The sequence below is a fragment of the Centroberyx affinis genome, unplaced genomic scaffold (genome assembly GCF_046629955.1).
Source record: "Centroberyx affinis isolate AG114_WGS23_722 - 3 ecotype Tasmania unplaced genomic scaffold, CSIRO-AGI_Caff_v1 ptg010099l_1, whole genome shotgun sequence".
In the NCBI taxonomy this organism is placed as follows: Eukaryota; Metazoa; Chordata; class Actinopteri; order Beryciformes; family Berycidae; genus Centroberyx; species Centroberyx affinis.
Genome location: NW_027284735.1, coordinates 25,364 through 49,789, shown reverse-complemented (window position 1 = coordinate 49,789; position 24,426 = coordinate 25,364). Strand labels below are relative to the sequence as shown.

Below are 24,426 nucleotides of genomic sequence, written 5' to 3'. Positions count from 1 at the left end.
TAACCTACACATCATATTCTACAGACTAATGAATTAAGAAAACATCTTTGTTTGGTACAGATCCCCGCAAAAATCACACCATAATCATGTTAATACGTTTTTCAATGAAAATGAGAATAATGATGTAAAAATTATCATTCCCTCTAATATCGCAAATCATATCGCAATTGCAATATCAGTCAAAATAATCGCAATTAGATATATTTTCAAAATCGTTCAGCCCTAGTCTAGATGATGTGCACAAACTTAAAAAAAAAAAATAAATACTGCCACTATACTTTAACCCATATACTGGCCAACTCATATCAAAGACTAAGAAATAAGCAATAAATGTGATCTGGCTAACACTGGCTGACTTACTTCTTATTCCGTCTGTAGGATATACCACATAGGTCTATTTTAAATGTTGTTTTTTGGCAGGCAAGACAGAAATTGGCACACTGTAACTCACAGCGACGTATTGTCATCACAAGCTAAAGCACCTTTAAAAATAGCAGTCTGGCCTTAGCAGTAGCCGTGCTGGAAATAGACAAGCTGGAGTCACAGAGTGGCTTCTATTTTCAAGAGTGACAGCATGACGGCTAAGAGGTGGGTCAATATTCCCAGACGAACGAAGAACATCGGTGGCAAGAAGTGTTGGGGTCAATTCACTTTCAATTCAGTCAGTTCAAGGAGTGAACATCCTTCAAGACTGGAAATCTTTTGCAGCACAATGGTTATTACAGCCAATCTAGAAAGAAATTGCCCAGAATGAGGGCTCTACTACCATTATTATGTGAACTGCAGTTTCTATTTATTTTCTGAAGTGATTGAGCTGAAAGTGAATTGATCCCAACCTTAGTGGCAACAAAGAGTGAAGGAGAGAGAAATATGGGAGTGGAGAGAAGGAGGGGGGAGAGAGAGAGAGAGAGAGAGAGAGGGAGAGACAGAGAGAGAGAGAGAGAGAGAGAGAGGGGAGAAAAAGAGGGAGCCATCATACTATTACATGATGAGGGGTGGGGTTTGGGTCGAGAGAAGGAGAGAGAGAGAGTGAGAGAGAGAGAAAGAGGGAGGGCAGTGAGCCAAACTGATATTCGAGCAGCCAGCCCTTGAACAAACAGGTAAAGACAGGCAGATATATCACCCCATGCACCAGCACCGCTACCCCCATGCGTGCTGCATAGACACCAGCCAGTGATAAACACAGCCGCTGGCCAACCAGCCAGTCAGCCGGCCGGTTGCTTAGTCAGCCTGATAAACATAGTCTACCGCTGTTCTATCTCAGGCCAGTGTTGATACCGATCCATGTTGGACCAGTCACTCATGACAAGTACAACACCGGTCGACCGGACAAACGCAGCATTTTCCCAGCGCCGTGCCCTCGCTGCCACCACTGCTATTACTGCTGCTGTATCCTGAATAGCTGCTGCAAGCATTTCTATGCTGATAGAAACCATTTTGGAGAATAATTAATCATTACCTGAAGTTCCATCTTTCAATATCTCTTAAGTATGGATCCAATCCAATCTGTTAAAGTGTTATCACTTTGTCAGCCAAGGACTGAAGTTACTGTATCTACTCTCCTTTAAAAAAAGTTCCACACTTTGTTTTTTTTATGCTATAGCCTATTCCATCATCTTGTAAGAGTAGGTGCCAAATTTCTCAAATGGTGGAAATCTCAAGTCAGAATGAAACCCATTAGTTTTACTCAACTTTAAGCCTTTAAGCCTAAGCGTTTTTTGTTGTGATTCACATATCTCCATGTTCAGGTGAGCACTGTACTGTAACTGGAGGAGCATGATAGCCTATATTAAGACCTGGAGATGATTTGAAAGGGAATTAACATCATAAAATCAAATGCTTCCCATTGCTGACTCTGCAATCAAACAGTAAGTGAGGGAAAGACAAAATTTACACGACTGTGTTTAAAGGAACAGCTGAGTAGGACTATTCCAACTACTGCATGACCAGGATAACCTGCAACAGGTACGGACTTTGACACTAGCTTGAAATACAACCCCCAAAGGAAGTAAAGCATGTAATCCTCATAGTTCTAATGCTGTATGACTGATGATATATTTAATCAACTGATCGAATCTTTAGGGATGATCCTCTAGGCTAAATCTAGACTAATTGTCATAGGATTTGGTTGAATAATTGAATATAATCCTTATGACTGACAAGCTGCTTTTCCTATAGCCTACTACGGTTCTCCTGCAAATCAATGCAAATGTGCACAACAACCTGTAACAAAAACATGTATATATTTGTGAATACTGTTGCAATACCAGAGACATGCTTATAATTTTCCAGAAAATAGATTAAAAAAAAAAAAATGAACTGACTCACTTTGGTGGAGCCAAAGTGCAGCAGTAGCTCAGCAATCATGCAATAAAAAATGGGATATCTAAGGCTACATCTATACTGAAACTTTATTACTAGCCTATTTATTACTATTGTTTTGTAGGCTTGACCTATTACTAAATGAGGCCATTATTAAGGTTGGCCTTAAACCAATGGGCATATACCAGCTAGTATTGCAGGAGGTATACCAGCAGCTTCAGTGGGTGAATCTTTGCCTCCACATGTACAGTAACCTTGGTCAGGTAAATCATTGACCAGCCTACAGCACAAGGTCCTTTGGGTTGTCTAGTGACAGCATATGACATAACCAGGTGTACGCAAGCCCAGGCTAACAGCAATCATGCCTACAAACAGGCTACAAGCTGGGGGGTATCTGTCTGTCTGTCTGTCTGTGTATCTTCACATCCCCAAGTAAAGAAAAATGTGCAACAGACAGAAACGCATACCTGGATAAATCAGAAAAGGGGCTGACTGTCTGTAGCTCTGATGCAAAACTCTCATTTCTGTGTGGCATAAAAACAAATCAAACATATTACAATACAATTTGCCTTGAGCATGTAAATTTAGCTTGGTTTCTCAGTGTGACAATCCAGTCATGAACAGCCGCAACTGAAAAAGACGTTTGTCTTCGCTGCAGACAGCATCCATTACCTTGAGACGTAGAGGACAACTGTCATTTCACACCATCTGTCAAACACAGATGTCTTTAAAGCAGCACAGTAAACAGAATAAAATAAATGAGAACTCCTAGCTGCCTCTAATGCACACCTTCTTGAGGCTTTACCTCATGAAACGTGTGCTTACAGTCATAAATTAAGGTTGTCTTGCACAGACCCTGAGACCAAAAGCTCAGCCATCGTTCCTTAATATCCTCAAGAAATAATTTGAGTAAAGTAAATAAAAAAAGGCTGATTATAACGGCAGTAAGAAGAAACGGCATTGGGCATGTTTTTTTTTTTAAACACAGCGCTGGAATTTTTACTTTAGGAAATTACAGACATTGCTGATTTACACAGGATAAAAATCAGCAGTGATCTTCGCTTCACGTCCCCAGGTAATATTATTCCTGTCCAAATAGGGCTTAAGAATGACAAGCGGACCAATAGAAAAGTGAAGAACTCCCTTCACACTGCCATACTTCTGTCGGAGGAAGATACACAGATCAAAGGACGAACTTCTCCTCAGTCCAATCAGAAGCATCTCGAGGGGTGAAGGGCCAATAGCATTAAGACAGGGGGCTGATGGACAGGAGGGACGGGTGCATTCCCTCTAGAGATTAAGGGCATCTCCCTCCTTGCTGACCCGGGAACGAGGGATTAAAGACGATCACATCTGTGTCAGATGAGGGCCAGACAGACAGATAGCTCCATTGAGAGAGACAGAGTGAGGAAGACTCAAAGTCAGACAGAGCAACAAAAATATCTCACAGTTCAGCAAAAGCACAGCCGCAGAAAAACAGATAGACAGCACAGAGGAAAACATGACATGGTATAGTGCACTACTGCTCTTTGGGTTTTATTGTGACAGACTATTAATACTGGGAGGCAGAGGAAGCAGGAAATTCCACCAAACTGATTCACAGATCAGAAAACAAGCTGTGACACAGCAGAGGATTTACAGGAGTAAAAATGAAACTATGAGAGAGTACCTGAACGGCTCTGTTATAATGTTTAAGTTGCTTTCTGAGTCGTCCATGTCTCTGTCTGCACCAACGCCACCAAGACAAATTCACAGACATTTATTGTACTTCTGATTCTGCTTTAGCAAGGCAGGTAATGAAAGGTGTGAATGATGCAACACTAGGAATGCAGAAATACAGGCTAACAGATGGTTAGGAGTAAAAAAAATATGTACAGCACCATGAATGTCTGTGACATTAAAAGATGAAATGAATAGGCAATGTGCTTGTTTCTGCTAAATAAACCCAAAGCCAATGCCATTCATCATTCATTCAAGAATTCAATGACCAGCGTGACCCAGTTCCTGATAGAGTTGATGCCCAACAGCACAAGGCTTTTCCTATGCGCACAATGAGATGGTTCAGTCGGGGCTATATATAGGCTAGAGGCCTGTGAGCCTGTCGCTACTGACGTATTCAAGTATGATAAAGACGCTACTAGTAGAATATTTTCCACGAATACAGCAGAGATGACACTAGCGAGAGAAACTGACATCACAAACAACCGGCCCAATTATCTGCTTCGAGGAGTCGCTTTCTGGTCCAATTGTGGAAAGATTCAGCTGAGAAAACACTTCCGGTAGGCTCGTAAGTTAGCCATCAAACGCAGCGGGAGGGGAATTAATGGCATACCAACAGAAAGGCACTCACAGGGGCTTTAGAGCGTAGTGCCGATGGACATCACCCACAACTCATTAGACAAGGATGGATTTAGAGAGAATCCTGTTGGTGTTATCTAACAGGAATCTCTTACTGTATTCTGGGTATTGGCAGGCTATAACAGAGTCTATAACAAGAATTGCCTCCTAGCTAGCTCTGCCGACCATCCACTGCCATCACATGATGTGGGCTGACGCATTTGTGAGTATGTGTATTCATTATGTGTGTGTGTGTAATGTGTACGCTACAGTATGTGTGTCTGTGCAGAAACAATACAGAATAAAAAATAAAAAAAACTATCCTAAACTGCCATCGCTCCTGCCTTACAAAAAGGAAACAGCAAAAATTGACACTTAGAAACACGACTATATATAGGATATACATTCCACTTTGTACCAAAAATATTTTTGGTCGGACAAGAGTCACTTCTCATGCAGCTACTGCTCTTTTGCATTTTTAAGGCAGCCTGTTCTGAGGGAAGAACAATGTGGTACAATATAAGTTAAGCCAATTGTAAATGTGGCTCTTCAAATCTACATTTCTAACAGTTCAAACACAACTTACAGATTTGACGGATACATTGTTTTTCCATCTTTTGCCGTGGAATCGACAACAAAAAGATTTGCCTTGCTCTGCAGAAAGAGGTTAAGCCCATCATGTGGTTTGCTCCATTACATAGGCCTAGAATATGTTCACGACACCCAACACCAGCGTAAACAAGCCACCGGCCACCAAGCGGCCTTAAAAAAGAAACAGCTTGGCCGCTAAGAGGCCTAGGCCTCCTTTCTTACCCTGCACTGCTGTAACCCCAGCCAAAGCCTACTTCAAAGACCCAGTACAGTAGGCTCCAAAGGGGAGGGAGGAAACAAGAAAGAAAGAGACTGAGGGAAAGACACAAGACGGAGTGAATGAAAGAGCGTCTTGTTAGATAACACACAGTCTAGGCCGATGGCTGTCAGCGCTGGCGTGTCCAGGAGTGAGCTCAGGGCGCGAACATATAAAGCCTCTTTCAGCAAGAGTGCCGATACGGAATCAGCTTCATGTTTCAGATCAGGAATAAGGCCAAAGTGATCTCAAATCAGACACTGTAGGAGCCTTATCACAAGCCTTGAAGGTCCAACTAAATATCAGATTCATTTTGTAACTAGAAGGGCAATCTGAGAGCACAGACCTCCGCCAAGGCTTGTGCTATTATTGCTTGTTCGTGAGTCGGACCCGGATCCACTCCAAAATTTAATGGGTTCCTCCTTGGCCCATGCTACACCCTTCCACGAAGTTTCATGAAAATCAGGCCAGTAGTTTTTCCGTAATCCTGCTAACAGACAAACAAATAGACAAACAAACAAACAAACGACACCGAAAACATCACCTCCTTGGCGGAGGTAAAAATGTATCTAATGTAAATGTAAAAAAAATGTTACTCCTCCACACAGAATGATTGTATCATTCTGGCATGATAGAGTTGGGCAATATATCGATATAATATTGATATTGTGTATCAGACTAACCCTTATTGTAATATCGTGATATAGCTTAAATGTTGTTTTTCCTCATCTTAAAGTCTGTGTTAGTTATTTTTTACAGTTATACAAGTTGCTGAACTTATTTGACTGTTGCCATCATATCCACATTAGCCTACTAATGCTTGTTTCTCAAAATTTTCTCATGTCTAAATATCTCCTGAAAGCAACAATAGTCGTCCTCAAAATATTGTCACATTATCGATATCGAGGTATTGGGTCAAAATATTGTGATATTTGATTTTGTCAATATCGCCCAGCACTAGATGTAGCCTAACATTTCCACACACTCAACAATTTGATGCATCATGGGTGTTTGTGTCCCAATTTAACATGCAATGGCTCTGAAAAAGCAAAGAGCCACTCTCCTGGACCTGGCTGGCTACATCTTGAGAAGAAACCCTTGACTGGATGGCTGGGACTGATACAGGAAGGAGGGAAAAAAAACTAGAAAGAAAAGAAATAATGAAGAGGAGAGACAAGGTGCAGTGAAAAACAAAGAGCAAAAATAGTCCTGCATACAGCATAAGTTATCAATAAGCTTATTAGGCAGCAGGAACTCAAATAAACAATGTGGATTGAGGTTGGCATAATCAGAGATTACACATCCAGGACATTGAGTAAACAGACATGAGTCTGACCCAGTTTGGGTTTAGTTAGTTTTATCTGCTTCTTGCTTAACTACCTGTTGTGAAATGACCATCAGGGGAAGCTAGAATTTGTAATTCCCTGTACACAGCGTAAGTGCACAAGTCAGGTTGAAAACACGCTGTATACATTGGCAACATCATCAGTGTCATTCCAATGATGTTGTAAAACTCCAAGTAGAATTGTGACCTTGCAGAAGGCCAAAAACAAGAAAGCCAAGACAGTCCTGATGAAGTCACTAAAACCCTGGAGCTGTTATAGTGACAGAGAGTTTGATACAGTGGCAGCACCTGGGGTGGTTTTACACAGACACAGGCACATTCTGACAATGAAATGAAGCTAATTAGCACCTTGGTTCTCTGGGTTCTGGGTTTGTAAATTATTCATGTCACAAATTCTGAGTGAACTGACTGATATGAGAATTCCACTTGCAAATTTTTTCTTAGGGTAGATTTTCTCTTTACCGTTGTAACCGTTGTAACTGTAACTTTGTAACTCCGATGTCACAAACAACAATCAAATAAACCACAAACCACAAAATGTGAGAAATGTAATTTTGATGATGCAATTACTAGCACAATAGCTCAGCAGGTGGATGACACATGATGATAGGAGTCTCCAAAATGTATTTCTAATAAAATTTTGAATGCAAATAATAATAACAACAATAATAATAACTTTTAACAAACACAGTTACAAAGCACTTCACAAAGGTGTAAATGAAAACAAAATAGATAAAATCAACAATAAAAAGTGAAAATCAATGTAAGCATATAAAAAGTGAGGTCAGGGACAATTAATGAAAGATTGCTACATAAAAGCCATCTTATAAAAATATGCTTTAAGAAGAGATTTTAAAAAAGCAGGTAATTTTGTGAACAGCTGCATCTAGATTGGTGCAGGTTACTTGGACCGTTGTGACAAGTGGTAGCCTAAAGTAGGCCTAGGCCTTTACTTGTTGACATTGTGCAGTCACTGATAAGGATGCTCATGAACAGGCCTAATCAATGATCACAGTGTTTCTCAATATAATGTTAATATTTTGGCAGCTCGCCCAGATAAATTAACAGTCTGCCAAGTAATTTTTTTTTTGGATTCATTTCAGTGCCATGATGCTGGAAGCTGGCGGTTCTCATCGATGTTATTTTCAAACAATCAAGATTTAATGCTGCCAAGCACCAAAAGCATGTTAGTGAACTACCATGACCATAATTCACTGCACCTATGACACAGCGGTCGCCATGTGTCTGAGTCGGCATAGAATGAATGGAGAGACAGTTTGAAATGCAGCCTCAATAATCAGATGGAAGTATAACAGTCAGCTAATGTTGCAATGTCGTTAGCTTATACTAGACTGAGAGACTTTAGTGCTTGAAAAATATGAGTCACTGGGCTTGCTAAATGAACATCAACAACAAGTCATCAACAACCCTCCCTCCTGACACCGTCAACTGAGTACCTGTGGAAAACACTGGCTCTGTTATTTAGGCCTATTCTTGACTGTGCAACATCAATCAATTTATCAAATCTGGTGGAAAAATGCTATCTTTTAAACTGACCATGTGAAATAGCATAATGTAAAAATTTTATGCCTGACAGTTTCAAGAGAACTCTTGAAAAACTACTACTCAAAACTATGAATCATTTGCCAACCCTGGGGTTAGACCTGCACATCCCAGCTAAAGCAACAGTGTGGCTGCCTGAGAAACTTAGGAAAAAATGTGAAATTTCGGATAACAGTATACTGGCTGCTGGTCGCACCTAAAAATGATAATAATTTAGCCAAGTTCCTGAGGCAGGGTGTCCTAGGAAGAATAAGTTGCCTATTATCTAGCACCAGATTTCTTTTCTTTTTTTTTATTAAATAATTTTGTAAGCGTGGGTGTCACTTTTTTTCCCAAATGGTATCCCATTTTGCAACAAAACTCACAAACGTCTTCAGAACTTGTTGTACTCTAGTCTACTGTAGACTAGCAAACCTAAATGTAGAGGCCAAATATGCACTACAGAAGTCACTGCTGCAGAACCTGTTGTGCCTCTATGAACTCCTATAAAGCCTAAGCTAGGTCATGTGGTCATGATGCTACCATCAGTGTTAGGCTAGGCCCTGCTAGACTAAATCAAGAATATTCTGAGGAACAATAGCTCCTTTGAAGCCTGACAAGAAATCCAATGCACCTAAAGAACTTCAAATATTTGAATAGATTTCACACAATAGACGGGCCTACAGGCTATGTAAATGACTGACCAGTTTGCATGTGTTGGACAACTAACAAAGCTTAGAAAAATATGTGATCTATTTTCAGCATCGCAACATTACCATAAAGACTGAGCCAACCAAAGCAAAACAGGACACAAAAATCAAATGCATGATGATGCATTAAGCTACTGTCTTCAACTTCTATCTAATGCGTATATATGAAAAAAAATAATTTGCACAATGGCATGTTAAAAAGGTGTGAGCATTTGCATGTGAGCTCATGTGCGTTAAGTGCCTCTCTGTATGTGAGTAGCTGCTTTGACGTCTAGTCTCTGCGCAGCACGACTTGTATACATTTCTACTATAAGTGTGTGTGTGTGTGTGCGTGTGTGTGTGATAGCTTAGTGTGTGCAGCCTGTGCGCACCTCTGTGGAATGATGGAGAGTTGTGAGGGGCCCATCAGAGCTGAGAGGGGGAGAGGAGAAAAGTGATTGAGTGACAGACTGAGGAGAGGGAGGCAGCAGCGCACCATAGCAGATATGTACACGTGGCCTCCCAGCCTCCCTTGCCTCTGTGTGCGCACACACCCACACACACACACACACACACACACTGACATTCTCTGTCTTGCCATCCAGCACTCCGCTCCAGCACACACTGACACACCAGAGCACAGCAACAGAAAAGAGTTGGGACCAGCTTTTTAACCCTTACTTTACCGGTGTGGTTGACTCAGAGCGCATTTTCAGATGACATTTTATGATGACCCACAGCACATTTTATGATGAGAAGAAGATATATAATCAGCTCAGAGAGAAATCCACACACTACACAGTATCAGAAGATTTAAAAAAAAAAAAAAACACTAACACCAACAGACAGCATTTAACACCTCAAAAACACAGGGAGCAGCGTATTTATCTCATGGTAAAGATATAAAAAGAGTTGCTATACTGATAGCTGCATGGACAAATAAGAAAAGATTCTTGTGTTTGGTGTGGCTGTGTGGGTGTGTGTGTGCGTGTGTGTGTGTGTGCGCGTGTGTGTGTATAGATCTGCATATGGGAAATATACAGTTTGCCTCTGGTTACTGATATAGGCCCAACATTACGTTTTCCACTCTATCATCTAAAATAGCTGCTGACTCTAAGTTCCCTATTCTAAAGTTTCCGGAGAAGGGAACTCCACTCACTGAATTGCCTAAACTAATATGGCACTTTTCTAAATACCTTGCCCACCTCAATAATGTCTTCTACGTTCTGCCAGACCAGAACTGTAAACAGGAATGTGGTCTTATCTGGAAAGCATGATGAAATAATGGGTAAGTAAATAACTAAATATTTACTTAATAGAGGGAGTGTCATAGCTCTTCAAGGCTGTTGTTTTGAGTATCACTCCACAGAGATCTATGAAGTAGGCTATTAATCAGGAATGATCAGACCCAGCGAAGGGCATTCCAAGAAAATCTGGAGCCAGGACCTCGTTTCATCTCGGGCATGAAGCAACATTTGTCTATTTGATTATCTGTTATACAAAGGACCGCTTCAACCAAGCAATCTGATTGGGTCAAGTCGTGCTCCAACTGTCCTGAAAATCTCCATAGAGCACAGCTAGCTGGGCTTCATGAAATAAATGAATTTGGTTGCTATGCTAACTCTTGTGGTAACCAGGGAGCAAGACACTGACCTTTGTTGCATTCTCCTGTTTTCATCCTTTTGAAGTGAACACAGGAAAGCACATCTACATTCAGAACCACTGTGTAAAATGCATAATATGGAGGGTGTTCATTACAGTGATTATAATGCCGGATGCACCTTGCCGCATCAACATTGTTCCCAACTTCCCATAATCACAGTGAAGCACAGTTATAGCCTAATTAATGTTAACTACTACAACTGCATGGTAAAGTGAAAGTATGATAAAAATTAAATTTTCAAATAATATTCCTTAATTTGTTTCAGATTACTCAATATCATTATTTCTATGTGATATAATTCTACTGAAAAATGGTAAACTGTAATATTGAATTATTGCACAGCCCTACTTTATGGTGCGTGATCATTGGTTTGTTAGTTTCTACAATGGTTTGTAAGGTTTCCCACAAGTTCTCATATATTTGTGGTGGCAACAGGGGGTGAGTGGGTAAAATTGGTGGGAAAAGCTGCGTACATGAACAGTTATTAACATGTTTGTGTCAATTTGGGAAATTGCTGTATTAGGCCTGTCTGATATTGCGGGAGGCTGCTGCAAACAAGTCTGTATGGGAAAGACTGTTCGGCTTCCAGGAAGAAACAGTGAGTGGAGGAGATTGGGGTTTCCACAGTTTGCTATGTGACTTTTTCACAGTTTAAACTGGCTGACATGAAAACAACCCAGAAGCATAGTAATCTGAAAGCAGGGAATTGCACTGTGTGAGATAACAGTTACCGACGCCTGGGTTCATCTTTGACATGTTTACAAAGCAGACTGAGCCAAACACCTCGACGCCTGTTTCAGAGGGAGAGTACTGATGATGCATTGCGTCAATGGCCATTCCACTTCACAGAATTAACCCCTCATTCTTCAAACGTCATCTTGTGATCCACCCACACGATCACATCCTCAAAAACCTATTCAAGCCGCGTTCACAGGGGCCGATAAGATCATGAAACATTATATTTGCAAGTAATCTCACTGTAAAGAATCTCTCACAGTCGACTTTTCACTGATGGCTGGTTCAGGTATCAAACAGTATTTCTAGGCATGAGCGAGGCGTGTCTGCCAGACACTTCTCATTCTCACCGATGGACTCATGGACTTATTTCACTCACATACCATAAAGATGGATTTAAAAATGCCCACATCACATCCTTTGCAATGCAAATATTGCATTCTTCCATGTTACAACATCAACACAAATTCACCAAATCACTTTCTGTACAATGAATCATTTAAGTCTGTAATAGGTTTGTAACAAATACCTCAGCAAGACTTTGGTAATAGGAGACATACCAGAGGGTTAAGCATGACAAAACCATGACCACTGTAGTACACTACAGTTGCTTTATGGCAAACATTGAAAACAATCCAACAATTTTGCAACAAGCACACCAGTCAACATAACAAAAAGCCCTACAGCCAATTCTACAGTATGCAATTACCAAAACTGTATGGTTGTTATAAAATGCCTCACTGTCTATTTAAGGTGATTTTTACTGTCTCAACTCAGGGCGTCCTGTGGAGCCTCAAACTGCCTTGGCGCGCCGCCCCGAACTTAGTTCAACGTTGGGAGCGTCAACAGAGGCCCGCATGGTTTTGCGTGGTTTCAGGAGCCGCAGTGCAAAAGGGAAAAGGTAAAATAACTTTTTTCCAGGAGGCAATATTCTTGAATTTATTATCTAAATAGGCATGTCTGTGTATTTTCTTTTATTAATTTCTCATGCTGTCATATAACCTATTACAGGGTGTTTTTGGATTTCATTACTTAGTACCATTTGACAGCTTGTCAAGTTGGCTAGTTTGTTAAATTTTATAGATTAGAGAGACTACATACGAGGTGCGTCAAATGACAAGTGGCAAAAGTCGCGTCTAGTGAGATTGGCCTGGACTTTGGTCAGTAATGCCAGTGTGCTTCTGCTCTGAATATGTGACACTTCAGATTCCTTGATCTGACATGGTTTGAGACAAGGAAGCGCTGAGATAACCAAACACAACTGGTTCCTACTCTCAGAAACTTGCCTCTGCTCAGACTGAAGTATGAATCAACTTCATCTCCTCCTTTCTGTTCTGCAACATTTCTTCATCTCGTTCTGCTCTAACTGACTGGCCCGCTCTCTCTGCTTTAAACTAGACATAAAAACAAGGTGAATGCCCTCCGTATTGTACAGGCAAATCCATCAAAGGCAAGCATAACACTAATGAAAGCGAATACATGAAAGGAGAGCCAATTTTCCCCGCTCTTCCGCCACAAAGAGAAAAGTCAACAGTCGGAGCGGGATAGCTTAGCTCCGTAACACCTACCTGGGGAAGCTGACAGGAAAAGTTGCCAAGGAGGAGGCGGAGGGCCGCCCATCGCTGCCCCTCTGTATCCCGGACGATTCCCCGTACCCGTTCCCCCTGACCCAGCCTTCCCCCAGCGCAGTCAGGTTTGAGTACATGCCAAAAGGCTTCTGGTCTGGCAGACCCACAGCAGAGGACGCATTGGCTCTGTAGTGGTAGCCCGGCCCTCCGCCTACGCCCATAGAGGAGGACAGAGGGCCTCCTCCATGGAGGGAGCTCAGGCCGCTCTGGAGGCAGGACGCCTGGCAGAAACCGGCGTTGTCCTGCTTCTCCTGTTTGACCACACCAGGAGTGCGGATGTGGACGAAAGAGTCGTCCGCATCCTTCTCTTCCTTGATCATAACGCTGGAGAGGAGGGGCGGAGGCTGCTGCTGCTGCTGCTGCTGCTGAAGCTGATGTTGCTGGTGGTGTAGAAGGTGGTGCTGCTGCTGGTGATGATGGTGTATCGGGTGCTGCTGCTGGTCCGTGCCGTTCACATTGGTACAGTTTCCTCCATTACCGCTGAAAGACTTGGTTTCCTTTAGCATGCCGCTGATGGTGCCGCCGCCACCGCTGCTCTCGTGCAAGACGTTACCCAAGTGAGCCACCTCGGTATCCAATTCAAAATCGCTGATGTCCGGCAGCGAGCTGGGAAGTTCCAGGTCACGCCATATCTCGCTCTCCTCGATTAGGCGGCCGTCATCCAAGTCGCACGGTCCGTGGCCCGTGTGACCGCCGTAAGTGCCCATGTCCTTATCCAGAGAAAAATCCACCTCCTGCTTGACGTGCTGGGGGAAAAGGTCGGGCAGAGGGAGGTTGCACAGGACGGAGGATTCCGAGGTGCTGATGACAGACGTGGATGTCCGGTCTAGGTCGGAAATGCTCTGCTCCAAGAAGGACAAGTTGTCCTCCATGTTGAATAAACCAATATCCTGCTGTTGTTGTGGTTGTTGTTTCTGCATTCTGATGATTTTACCCTCCTTCATGCTTGAGCCCTCACCCATAATATGACGAGGGGGCTCAATGATGCCTCCAAGCTCCCCCTGGGTTTTGGTACCACCCAGTCCGTTGGGGGCCTCTCTGGGCTGGGGCTGGGACCCGGGGCCCGGCAGGTGCATGGCAGAAGGGAGCAGTGAACCAGCTGTGTCACCTGTCTCTCCTCCCACTCGCTCTCCTGTCTCCCCGAATGTCAGGCTGTCGTCTCGATTACCGCTACGCTTCAGTCCACCCTGATCCATTTCTTGATCCTGACAGTGACAGAGCGAGAGAGAGAGAAAGAGAGAGAGAGAGAGAGAGAGGGGAGGAGGGAGGGGGGAGGGAGGGAGGGAGAGACAGAGAGAACAGAAAAGGTTAGGCTAGAAAAAGTGAGTTGATGCTGTTATCTCATGGGCAATTTATTTGCTAAATCACCAAGAGGCAGACACACAACACAGATACGTGATAGGCTAGTCCAAAAGAGGAATTAGAAATATATTATTTATCTTTCACAGTGGGAGTGGTCTTGAAACATCTGCATCAAAAAATTTGTTAAGGTGCAGTTTAAATGCATTGCCAGTGACAGGCAAGGCAAAGCTACAGCCTACTAAGCCTGTGCTGTTTTTTTTATTTTATTTTAAGGAATGACAGCAACCCAAATCAAACAGGCCATCTCATCTTCTCACGCCCACACTGGAACAATGTGGCAGAAGAACAAACAGCAAACACCAGACTGAAATAAATCAATAGAAAAGAAAACCAAGAAACACAGCTTTTAAGTAAGACAATTACCATAATGTTGACGTTATTTCTTCTAACTGGCAAACACAATGTAACTCTGGGTCTCAACTGTGTGGAATATGGAGCAGAGCCAAGAGGTGCAAGACGTCAGACAAAGTTACTGTAGGCATGCCCGGACTTAACTTGTCTTTCAGGCAATTCCCCTTACAATCCCCCGTACCGTCATATTGCATTGAATGCTGAAGATAAAAAGATTGCAGCAATGTTGCAACAACATGCATTTGTCAAATCTTTGGTAATCATGCCAGGATTATCCCAGGAGGAGCCCCCCGCCCCCCCGGGCATTTCTGCCAAGTCACCCATCCAGCCTGAGCCTGTACATTTTGCACCGGCCCAGCCAAGAAACTATGTAAGTTGGCATGAGAGTGCAAATTCACAATTAAATTACAACTTTATCTACAAAATTAGAGCTTTCAGGGCCCTTGGTGGTCCGGGGCCTCAGGATATCTGCTGGGCTGGTACTCAAAGCATGTTGGTGATGGATCAGAGTATACAGGTGAGGCACTAAAGCATCGGACATCAGCCCTTATAATGGACACTTTTGAAGCATGTTATTTTCTGCACCTCACTTATTGATCTGTTGATTATTAACCATGATATCTAGGTTGTCATATGAAGAAGGGCTGAAATAAACTACCTTGGAAAGCTGTTATTTGCAGTAATTTTGCCCTTTCAAAGTCACTGATCGTTTGAATATTACAGTACATATATATAAAACCCTTACTCATCACTCAACACATTTTGAACTGTCTGCCATTTGATTTATTGTAAATGTCAAATCTGAAAAACGGTTACCTTGAAGTAAAGCATCATCGAGCAGTTAATGATGCCAGCATAATTTCCTGTCATTTAGCGATCAATGCAAGTCGCCGATCCGGTATCAATTATTCCTTCAAGCATTGGACGTGACATCCCGCGTACACATTACTCCATATAGCATATAGTACATAAATGGTGCTATGGACAGCTGTTCATTTCGCAGTCAGTGGGTATACAGTACCTCCTCTGCCTATATGCCCTATACTCCTGCACTGTTGACTAATGCAGTGGTTCCCAAAGTGTGGTCCAGGGACTCTCGGGAGTCCTTGAGGGGTTTCCAAGGGGTCTATACAAAACTGAGGAATACTTAAATGTAACTTTTATTTCACTCATTATGGCATATATGTAATAATGTTTGTTATGATCAGTTTCAGTGCCTGCTCTCCACCTACAGCATTATAGCCTACAGTATAGGCAGCTATGTAATTCTATAGCCTACTAAATGAATCTATAATTAACTATGAGATCGGGGTCAATGGGACACAATCTTTACAAATTGAGGTCCGTGGTGCAATGCATATCTATTCGGGAAGGGGAGGGGGGGGGTCCTTGACATGAAAAAGTAAAAAAAAAAAAAAAAAGTTTGAGGATCCCTGGCTTACCGTACTGTACTTTTCCTATGTGACAGCACTGTGCAACATCACAGCATTAGTGCAACCTGTTGGCTGCGATGGGAAACTGCACTGACCACACGACTACAACGGGAGAGGCAATAATCAGCTGCTCCATCAAAGTTTGTGCAATATTTCCTTTTGCTCGCGTGAAAATCAAACGGTTCCCCCTGTTACTGCTGGTGACATTTGCAGTGTCATACGGTGCGGTGCTGTCAGTGCGCCAAGCGGCTACAACGCAACGATATGGACGGTCAACGTCGGCCTACCCGGGCAGATCTATACCAGTTAGCTTATAGCATATCTACAGGGACTAAATTAAATGACAAATCATTAAATCGCTACGTAGGTCGTACCTGTAGTCAAAAAAAGGCGGCGCTCCAGTGGTTAGGTCATCTCCCGTCCGTCCAAGTTTGATAAAATCGGGAGAAATAACGCAGATGTCCAAACGGTCAATCTTGTGTCTCAAATACCGTTCCTCCTTGTTATACGGTTACGTGGTGAAATGTCAGCTGGCTTCGCTGGTACCTCTCTCCTCGTATAACAGGAAAACATCCTCCGGAATAATAATAACAAAGTCAACAACGTCGACCTAGCTGGCAAGATCGACTGTGTGTGCCATTTTACCGATCTGTCGACAACTTTTAACGCACGTCGCCGGTGGAGAAAAAAAAGTGATCGATCGGTCACTTGCGATTTCAAAACAAATCCAAAATAAATCGACAGAACTAGGGCGTAATATTCTGCTCTTGCGCCTTGAAACCCTTGAGTACATTAAAGTTACATAATATAGCCTTGCTGGCTGGTGCACACAACTGCAAACTCAGGCAGGGCAGGGCGGCTAGTTAGTTCCACCAGCGTCAAGCTAGACGGAATAAACGATACAGTTTCCGGTTGGAACATTCAACATAAAACGTTAACTGGCGAACACGCTGCAACGTTTCATGGTTAATACAAACTCTTAAAGTGAAAGTAAAGAATTAATTTATGGAGAAATATATAGCCAAAGCCAATACAATTGTTATTTTTTGCCAAAATGAACTGTACACCCCAATTGTTACATTTTTTTCAAAAGTGACACATTTTGGCGCTTTTATTTTGAAGGCAGAATCACTTGATTTCCGGTTGTGATCTTGCTACCTCTGGCAGGCTTGACGCAGCTGTTAGTTTGACACTTGCCGGTGAACGCCCCTTTCCCCACTGAAACTCTCTTCTCGGGAATCTGTCAAAAAGTGTCTTCGTCGACCACGGCTCGTCTCTCCGCATGGCGGGATTGAGGCGTCAGGTTTAGCCGTCCAACTATCAAACAAAAGCAACAAACTGGATTAATTAAAATGTCTTTATCTAGCACAGTGTTCCCAAACTGGGGTACCGGGTCCATAGGGGGTCCTTCAAAGGGTCAAAGGGGGCCCTGAGCAAAGTGCAAGAGTTTGTCACTATTAGTTGGCCCAGTGATGCATGCAGTATAAGAATGACTATTTTGATCACTCTCTCCACTGTTATCTCTACAACTATGAAATAAACTCTTAATAATATAAATCTCACAAATGGAGTAGCCTACCAAAGAGAAAATGTAATCATATATGGATCCCAAGGGCAGAAAGTATCTTTTTGTGGTTCCTTGACATGAGGTGTTGCAAACGGTGCCAAAGCCCTGAAGCGCTCACAGCAGACCGCCTAAGCATAAGCAAACTAAGGTAGCAACTGTTAGCTAGCGGCCTCACAGTTTGTTTTGACTAACTGTAATAACATTGTAATAATGTGTATCCACAGTGTTTGCTCACAGCCACAAGCCCTACAAAGGGACCGAAGAGTTAGCCTAGTTCAAATCCAGTAACTAAGAAACCAGACTGAGAGAGGCAAGAAACCACAAAGAGGCCAGGTAGAGAAAAGAGAGAGGAAGGACTGAGAGTGAGGAATCGAAACGCAGCCAGTCCAAAGTTAACTGGGTCTCATTATATCCAAACTTGGAGATTACAGCAAACTCCAAGCAAAATTGCCTGCAGCACTTCCAAATTAAGGACATTAATCGTTTCTCAGGCCAGCACAATTTTCTAAAAGTATGAGCAAGCATACTGAATTGTGATGCAGCAGCTCAAATAAGGCACAGCACTGTTAGCTGCAGTAGAGAGAGAGGGGGCAAAGGGCAGGTTGACAGCCAGCAGCGCTCTGGAAATAAACAGGACTTGAATTCCCAATCTTTTACAGGCCCACCAAATAGATTAGGACAAGGAGCACAGATTTTGTCTGAGGGAGCCCCATCTGAGAAGATTTAGTTGTTGGATATGATTTGGTAAAGAAATTGTCAACTGTTTAAATCCTGTAGGTGGAGAGATAACAGTGGGAAAGTGAAACTTCCAATCAAAATAGGCATTTTTATATCATTCTCACACTTTCCCAACGTTCACTGAAATAACTGTGGAATTAAACTATTCCACATTTTGCTGGGGGCCTCCTCAAGACCCCTGAGGGTCCCCTGACCCCACTTGGGTAACCACTGGCCTAAACCAGACAACTGGATTTGTAATAGTTGTAGTAGCTCAGTTTCTTATTGAAGGGACCAAGTTGGCATCCTGAACCTTTTCTCCTTTTGCTAGTAGCTCAGTTTCCCTCAACTCTGTGGTCAAAATCACAGTTCAGCTCTGACTCAAGGGAAGCCTGTCCAATTTCAAATTCTCAAAAACAGTGGCAACTTCGAACTGCCTAGTCTCTAGGAGTTGACTACTAGGAGGTGACATGCATACTGTAGATATAGGCTGGTTGCCAACTCATCAATAATAATAACTGATAGCACTGACAAGTAAACAGGCTTTATGTGATTTGCTTCATGTAAAGCGGCGACAGCACTGCACTATAAAGAAAACTGGAACACATTAGGTCTATGTCTAATTTACCTTTGGCTATACAACAACACTGAACTAAATTCTCTGCTAAGCTTGCTGCCACAGGAAAACAGTTGTTTACTGTTGGTGTAATGTAGGCTACAGATACATAACTGTCACTCAAATATATCTGATTGTCAGCGGCACAGACTCCCGTATCTCTTAATAGGCAGGCTTGTAGGCCGGGCTAGCGTAACAGTTTCATTTCTTTAAATCAACACTGCCGTTTCTATGATTGCTTAGAATGGTTCAAGGAGCAGAGGAGAGAAATCCCCATCCTCAATGCATTTAATGGGCCTACTTGAGTGTTAAAAACTGGTGAGTGACCTCTCAATGACTAACACTCTTACACAATTATTTTGGTCACTTCCCCAAGACCGGATCATTAGTTGGATTTCATCTTCCTGATGGCAATTCAGGCAGAACAGAGCAAGGTCTATTATGTGTTATCTTCGTTCTGATAGAAGTGGTTCAGCATAGAGGCTGGCTCCGGGTGGGGAGGAAGAGAGGAAAGGGAAGAAGGGAAGGAAAGGGAAGTGGATAGGCTATAGGCAGCAGAGACATCAACGCTTTTCTATGCGCAACGAAAAAAGAAAGGAGGATAGACAGACGCAAACCTGCAGCAAAAAAGGAGAGGGGAGGGGAGGGGTTGAGGGAGACGGGGCGGGCAGGTGCGGCCCTCCATGCGAGCCGTTCGATTAGGAGGAGCAGAGTGTGTCCTGTGCATGCGGATGTCTCATTAAAGGCTAGCATGGCTGGAGAGAGGCAGGAGCTCCCCAGGGCCTGAGAAAACCACACTGTTCTCAAAACATCATAGGGAACACTGTGGGTTTTTAATGTTGGGTAACAATGGGTGATCCTATTTACCAATAAATAATAAAACGGTGGCGTTTAGGACATACGGTGCTCCATGTGCATGTATGTTAGGACATATGCTCCATGTGCATGTATGTGTAATTGGGATTTCATGGTATGTTACTGTGGTTGTATAATACACTGATTGCATGTTAGGTTTCACTTCTCAGTAATTACGTTGCTGTATAGACAACTTGACGTGAATGCGAAGGCACTGAGTAATGCACACTCACATGTGCCAGCTGCTAATAGTGGATGGTGTCTTCCAAAGCCCTCGGTTTGGACGTGCTGAAACGGGTTTGGGATGCAAATGATCCTGCCCATTGGAAAGACTTGGCCCCCCGGAATCAACCCGCCTCATGAATCATTGGACTGACAGACACACACACACACACACACACACACACACACACACACACACACATTTTGCCCATTTTCTTCTGTTTAAATCTGAATGAAGGACAAGGAAAATACAAGGTTAGCTAAGGGCGCGTTCACAAAGCAGTTTATTCAGACTCTGGAGCGTTTACTCCTTCATTTCATTTCGTTTGAGCTGGTGAGAACAATGCCAGTCAAACTCGGGTGTGTACCAAATAACTGCACCAAGACAGTCTGAAACTGCAGATCTCAGTCCTCTTTCATGCAAACTGCAGTGTTCTGTAAGAGTGAGCAAAACCAACTATAGGAAACGACCCCAAAACGCAAGGCTTTAGAGCAAACTTCAAGATGAGGTGAAATGCTCCTCAACATTTGGGCCAAGGGACACATTTCCCAACTCCTACAAAGTTCTTAACTGGTATGAACACTAGTGAAGGTCAATTATGTCAAAGCGTGTATACAAGTCCATCATGTTTAGCTAAAGTTACAGGGACTGGAATCTGACTTGTTTTCACTCCCCCCCACTGCCAAAATCTCTAACCTCGCGGGATGACAGGTTGCCAAAACTCTGTCCAATGAACAAGCTACTTGTGAGTTCATGAGACTTTTGTTCACAAGCCCTGGTTTGTTTGTAACTGGCCACAAACCAAATACAAAAATGCAAGTAAGTAAACTTTTCCACTATGGCTCAGACCAAAGAAAACAAACTGTAGGTGTGATCACACCCTAAATGAATGACTGTCATGGCAATTGACTGACTGGAAAAATACCAATAGCATCTGTGAATCCTCTCAGCTAAAATTTTAGAAGGGCATTCTTCTCATCCTCCTCCCTTTCCTTATTACTGTGACGCAACCACACATCTCCGCCAAAATGATTAGTGGCGTGCACATAGTAGGAGTTACCTAACACTGTTGGGTCACATTACATCTTACAGTATTCTAAAGGAGGAAGCACAGAATCGATGCGGGAAGGAAGGATTTCTTTGGGAAAGGAGAGCAGGCAGGCCAACCCCCCTTGGTATGTTTTCTTTGAGACAGAAGCAAGGCTCAATGGGACAAAGAGTGGGGAAGACCTAAAGGAGGAGGGATGGAAAGGATGTAGCAAGGAAGGATTTGTAAAAAAAAAAAGAATCCAAACAAGGCCTCTGCAGATCTTGCTCTGCACGAACTGTTAACTGTTAAACATATGGGCGCCTGTGAGCATGTGTTTGAGCGTGTAATCACCCAAACAGACGAGCAGCAGAAGCAGCGGTAGTGAAGGGACCATCCGCTGAGAGGGTGTTCCCCCTCGACTCAAAATGTCAGGAACTCCACTCACCCAAATAATCACAGGCCACAAGAATTGCGAAAATTGATCCGTGGACTAAGCTGCTATTGATACTTCTTTCCCTTTGCTTCTGATTAAAGACTAACACTGCAACGTGAATGGTGAAATCTACCAAGACATTTTAGACACTAAAATAGGGTCTTTCTGAGGAAGTCCAAATAAGGTTTCACTTCAGACGTCCAGAGAGATTGATGTCAGGAGGACTGCACATATAAATAGCCATGCACTTCCTTTTCACCGTCGCTTGGGTCTGCACACAGATGTGCCAGCGCATGTTCTTCCAAAAAGTGATTTGCAGCCCCAAGTCCGTTATTTGTTTACATGAGTGAATCATGTCAGCGTCATTCTTTTGATTTGCTGGTGCATTAGCTCTCAGCAGATGCAGTCATCGTGACATTAGAGCACATGGGTCCAGTGTGGCCACATACAGCAGCACCGCTCCTATCAGAGAGGAAGTCTAATTCAGACCTGCCTGCCTGGATGACATAACGGACCATTCCTGGATGACATTTGGCATGCTTCCATCTCTCTGCGTTACCATATACTGTATATAGACAGTGTTTATGTTCCAGAGCTTGCATTTGGGTTTACCAGTATTTTCTGTGGAGGTTTACCACACAGCCTGGGTCAAACAGTACTTGCAAATACTTTTTCATCTTTTGCTAAACCAACATAGATGCCAGATGGGTGGAGCATGCCACATGGGGCAACACAATGAATGGCAGCAAGTTTGGACAATCACAGGAAATTTATTTCAAACAAAAATTTATGATACTTTTATGTAATTCACGGCTTCCCGGACGCTATCTGAATTGTCCTGTTGTGATAAACCCTATCTATCTGGTACTCCATGCATGTTAGATCAAATTATTTGCAACTACTGTTTTTCTTTGACTTAAAATTTTTGATTTGTTCAGCTGCTACCCTTTATCAGTTAAAATAATTCGAATCTAGTTTGTTCTCCTCAGAGTGACCAATGACGTTCTTCTAGTGGCCGGAGAATGTTCCATAGGAATTTGTTTTATAGCTCAGTGCGGCCTACGATAACATTAACAATACCATTTTAATAGATTGCTTGAGAAACTGGCTTGGTCTCAGGGACAAAGCTCTGCAATAGTTCACCTCCTACATTTTCAGTCACCATAGGCAACTCATCTTCACCCTCAATAGATATTACATGTGAGGTCGTGCAGGGTTACATCTGGGGCCCCGTCTTATTCTCCATTTATATGCTTCCACATGGACATATTATCAGCAAACATATACATTTTCACTGTTATGCCAACAACTCACAGTTATATGCCTATAAAAACTAGCAGCACTAATAGTCTAGCCACTCTCACAAATTGTCTGCCATAATATATATATAGATATAAGATGGAAAGATACAGTAAGATATAGAAAGTTATAAGTGCTAGATGTTGCAGAATTTTCTACAGTTTAATGCAAATTAGAATAATGCTTTTCTGCCCATCTAACATCACTAAATTGCAGTTTCTATCCTTTGGCAATCTTTAAAAAGTCATCCATGTTTGCTTCTATCGCTTATCACTTAAACTGCTGCAGTTTTCTGTATTTCTGCCTCAGATTTAAAATGTTTACTGATAACTTTTATGGCACGGATGGGTCTGGCACCAAGCTACAGTATATCACAAACCGTTTATAACGCCATATGAACTGAATTTCCCAAAGTCCTTGGTTTGTTCCCCAGCGCCTGTTCCAAAATGTGGATGAAAAACAAAAGGCGATTGGGCGATTTTCCATCAGGGCTCCAAGACTTTGGAACGACCTGCCTGAGGAGCTTAGGCCGGCTAAATCTGTATCATCCTTTAAATCACTTCTTAAAACCTATTTTACAGACTTGTTTTGATGCAGTGATCTTTTATTCAACCTTTTTGACTTCCCTTCTATGATTTACTTTTATGGTTCTTGCCTTGCTTTTATATTTCTTACCTTGCATGCATTGCTTTGCAATCAATTTTATTCTTTTTTGTTTTAAAGTGCTTTTTGACTGTGTTATGTGCTATATGAATAAAGATTTACTATTATTATTATTGATATTAGACAAATCTTATTTTATTTTCTCCTTCCTCACTGGGAAGTAGTGGGGTGGAAGAGAGAAGAGGTTGCTTTTTCTTGTGGGTTGCATGTTGCCAAACTTTCCTCACTTCTTATAACTCTTCTGTTTCTATGTAATGGAGGAATCTTCGATATGTGACAATGCAACTCATCAACTTGCATTTTAAAACACTATGTCATTGCTGGGCATCAGGAACTACTATACTGCGCCTTTTGACTGCTCCACCACCTCTGAGCAGCCCCACCTCACCTAAAGCACACACTTAAAAAGGGATATTATATCTTCATGTATACATAAGTCAAATTCTATGCTACATGTGTACATGGGGAATGTTGATCCTAAAGTCTTTCTCTGGTTCAGGAGCTTTTCAGTAGGTAGGAAGGTGAGTGTTTTTATGGCCAGGGTGACATTTCCCCCTGATACTGACAAAGCCTAAATTGTTCTACTATGGGTGGCGTCACATCTGTAGCAAGTTACAGTACGGCATTTGGTCCTGATTCTGAGTTTAAACAAGGTGGAAATCCTCCCAATCCTCCCCTTAGTCACACACGGTATACTGTAACTGCTGTAGGAGTAAAGTATATGATTATAGGATAGGAGGATTATATTACAGGAGCGCTCGCAGTTCTC

At 42.5% G+C, this 24,426-nt stretch overlaps 1 protein-coding gene across 1 annotated transcript in view; it reads right to left on the bottom strand.

Moving 5' to 3' along the window:
• LOC139640649 (glucocorticoid receptor-like) overlaps positions 1-17,050 on the bottom strand; it is a 72,640-nt gene extending 55,590 nt beyond the window's left edge. Inside the window, exons 1-2 of the mRNA XM_071514827.1 lie at positions 16,629-17,050; positions 13,049-14,313 (exon numbers count right to left, since the gene is read on the bottom strand). Coding sequence (XP_071370928.1) covers positions 13,049-14,304 — 1,256 coding nt within the window. The 5' untranslated portion in view covers positions 14,305-14,313; positions 16,629-17,050. The remainder of the gene's footprint in view (positions 1-13,048; positions 14,314-16,628) is intronic.
• Positions 17,051-24,426: the final 7,376 nt, after the last annotated feature.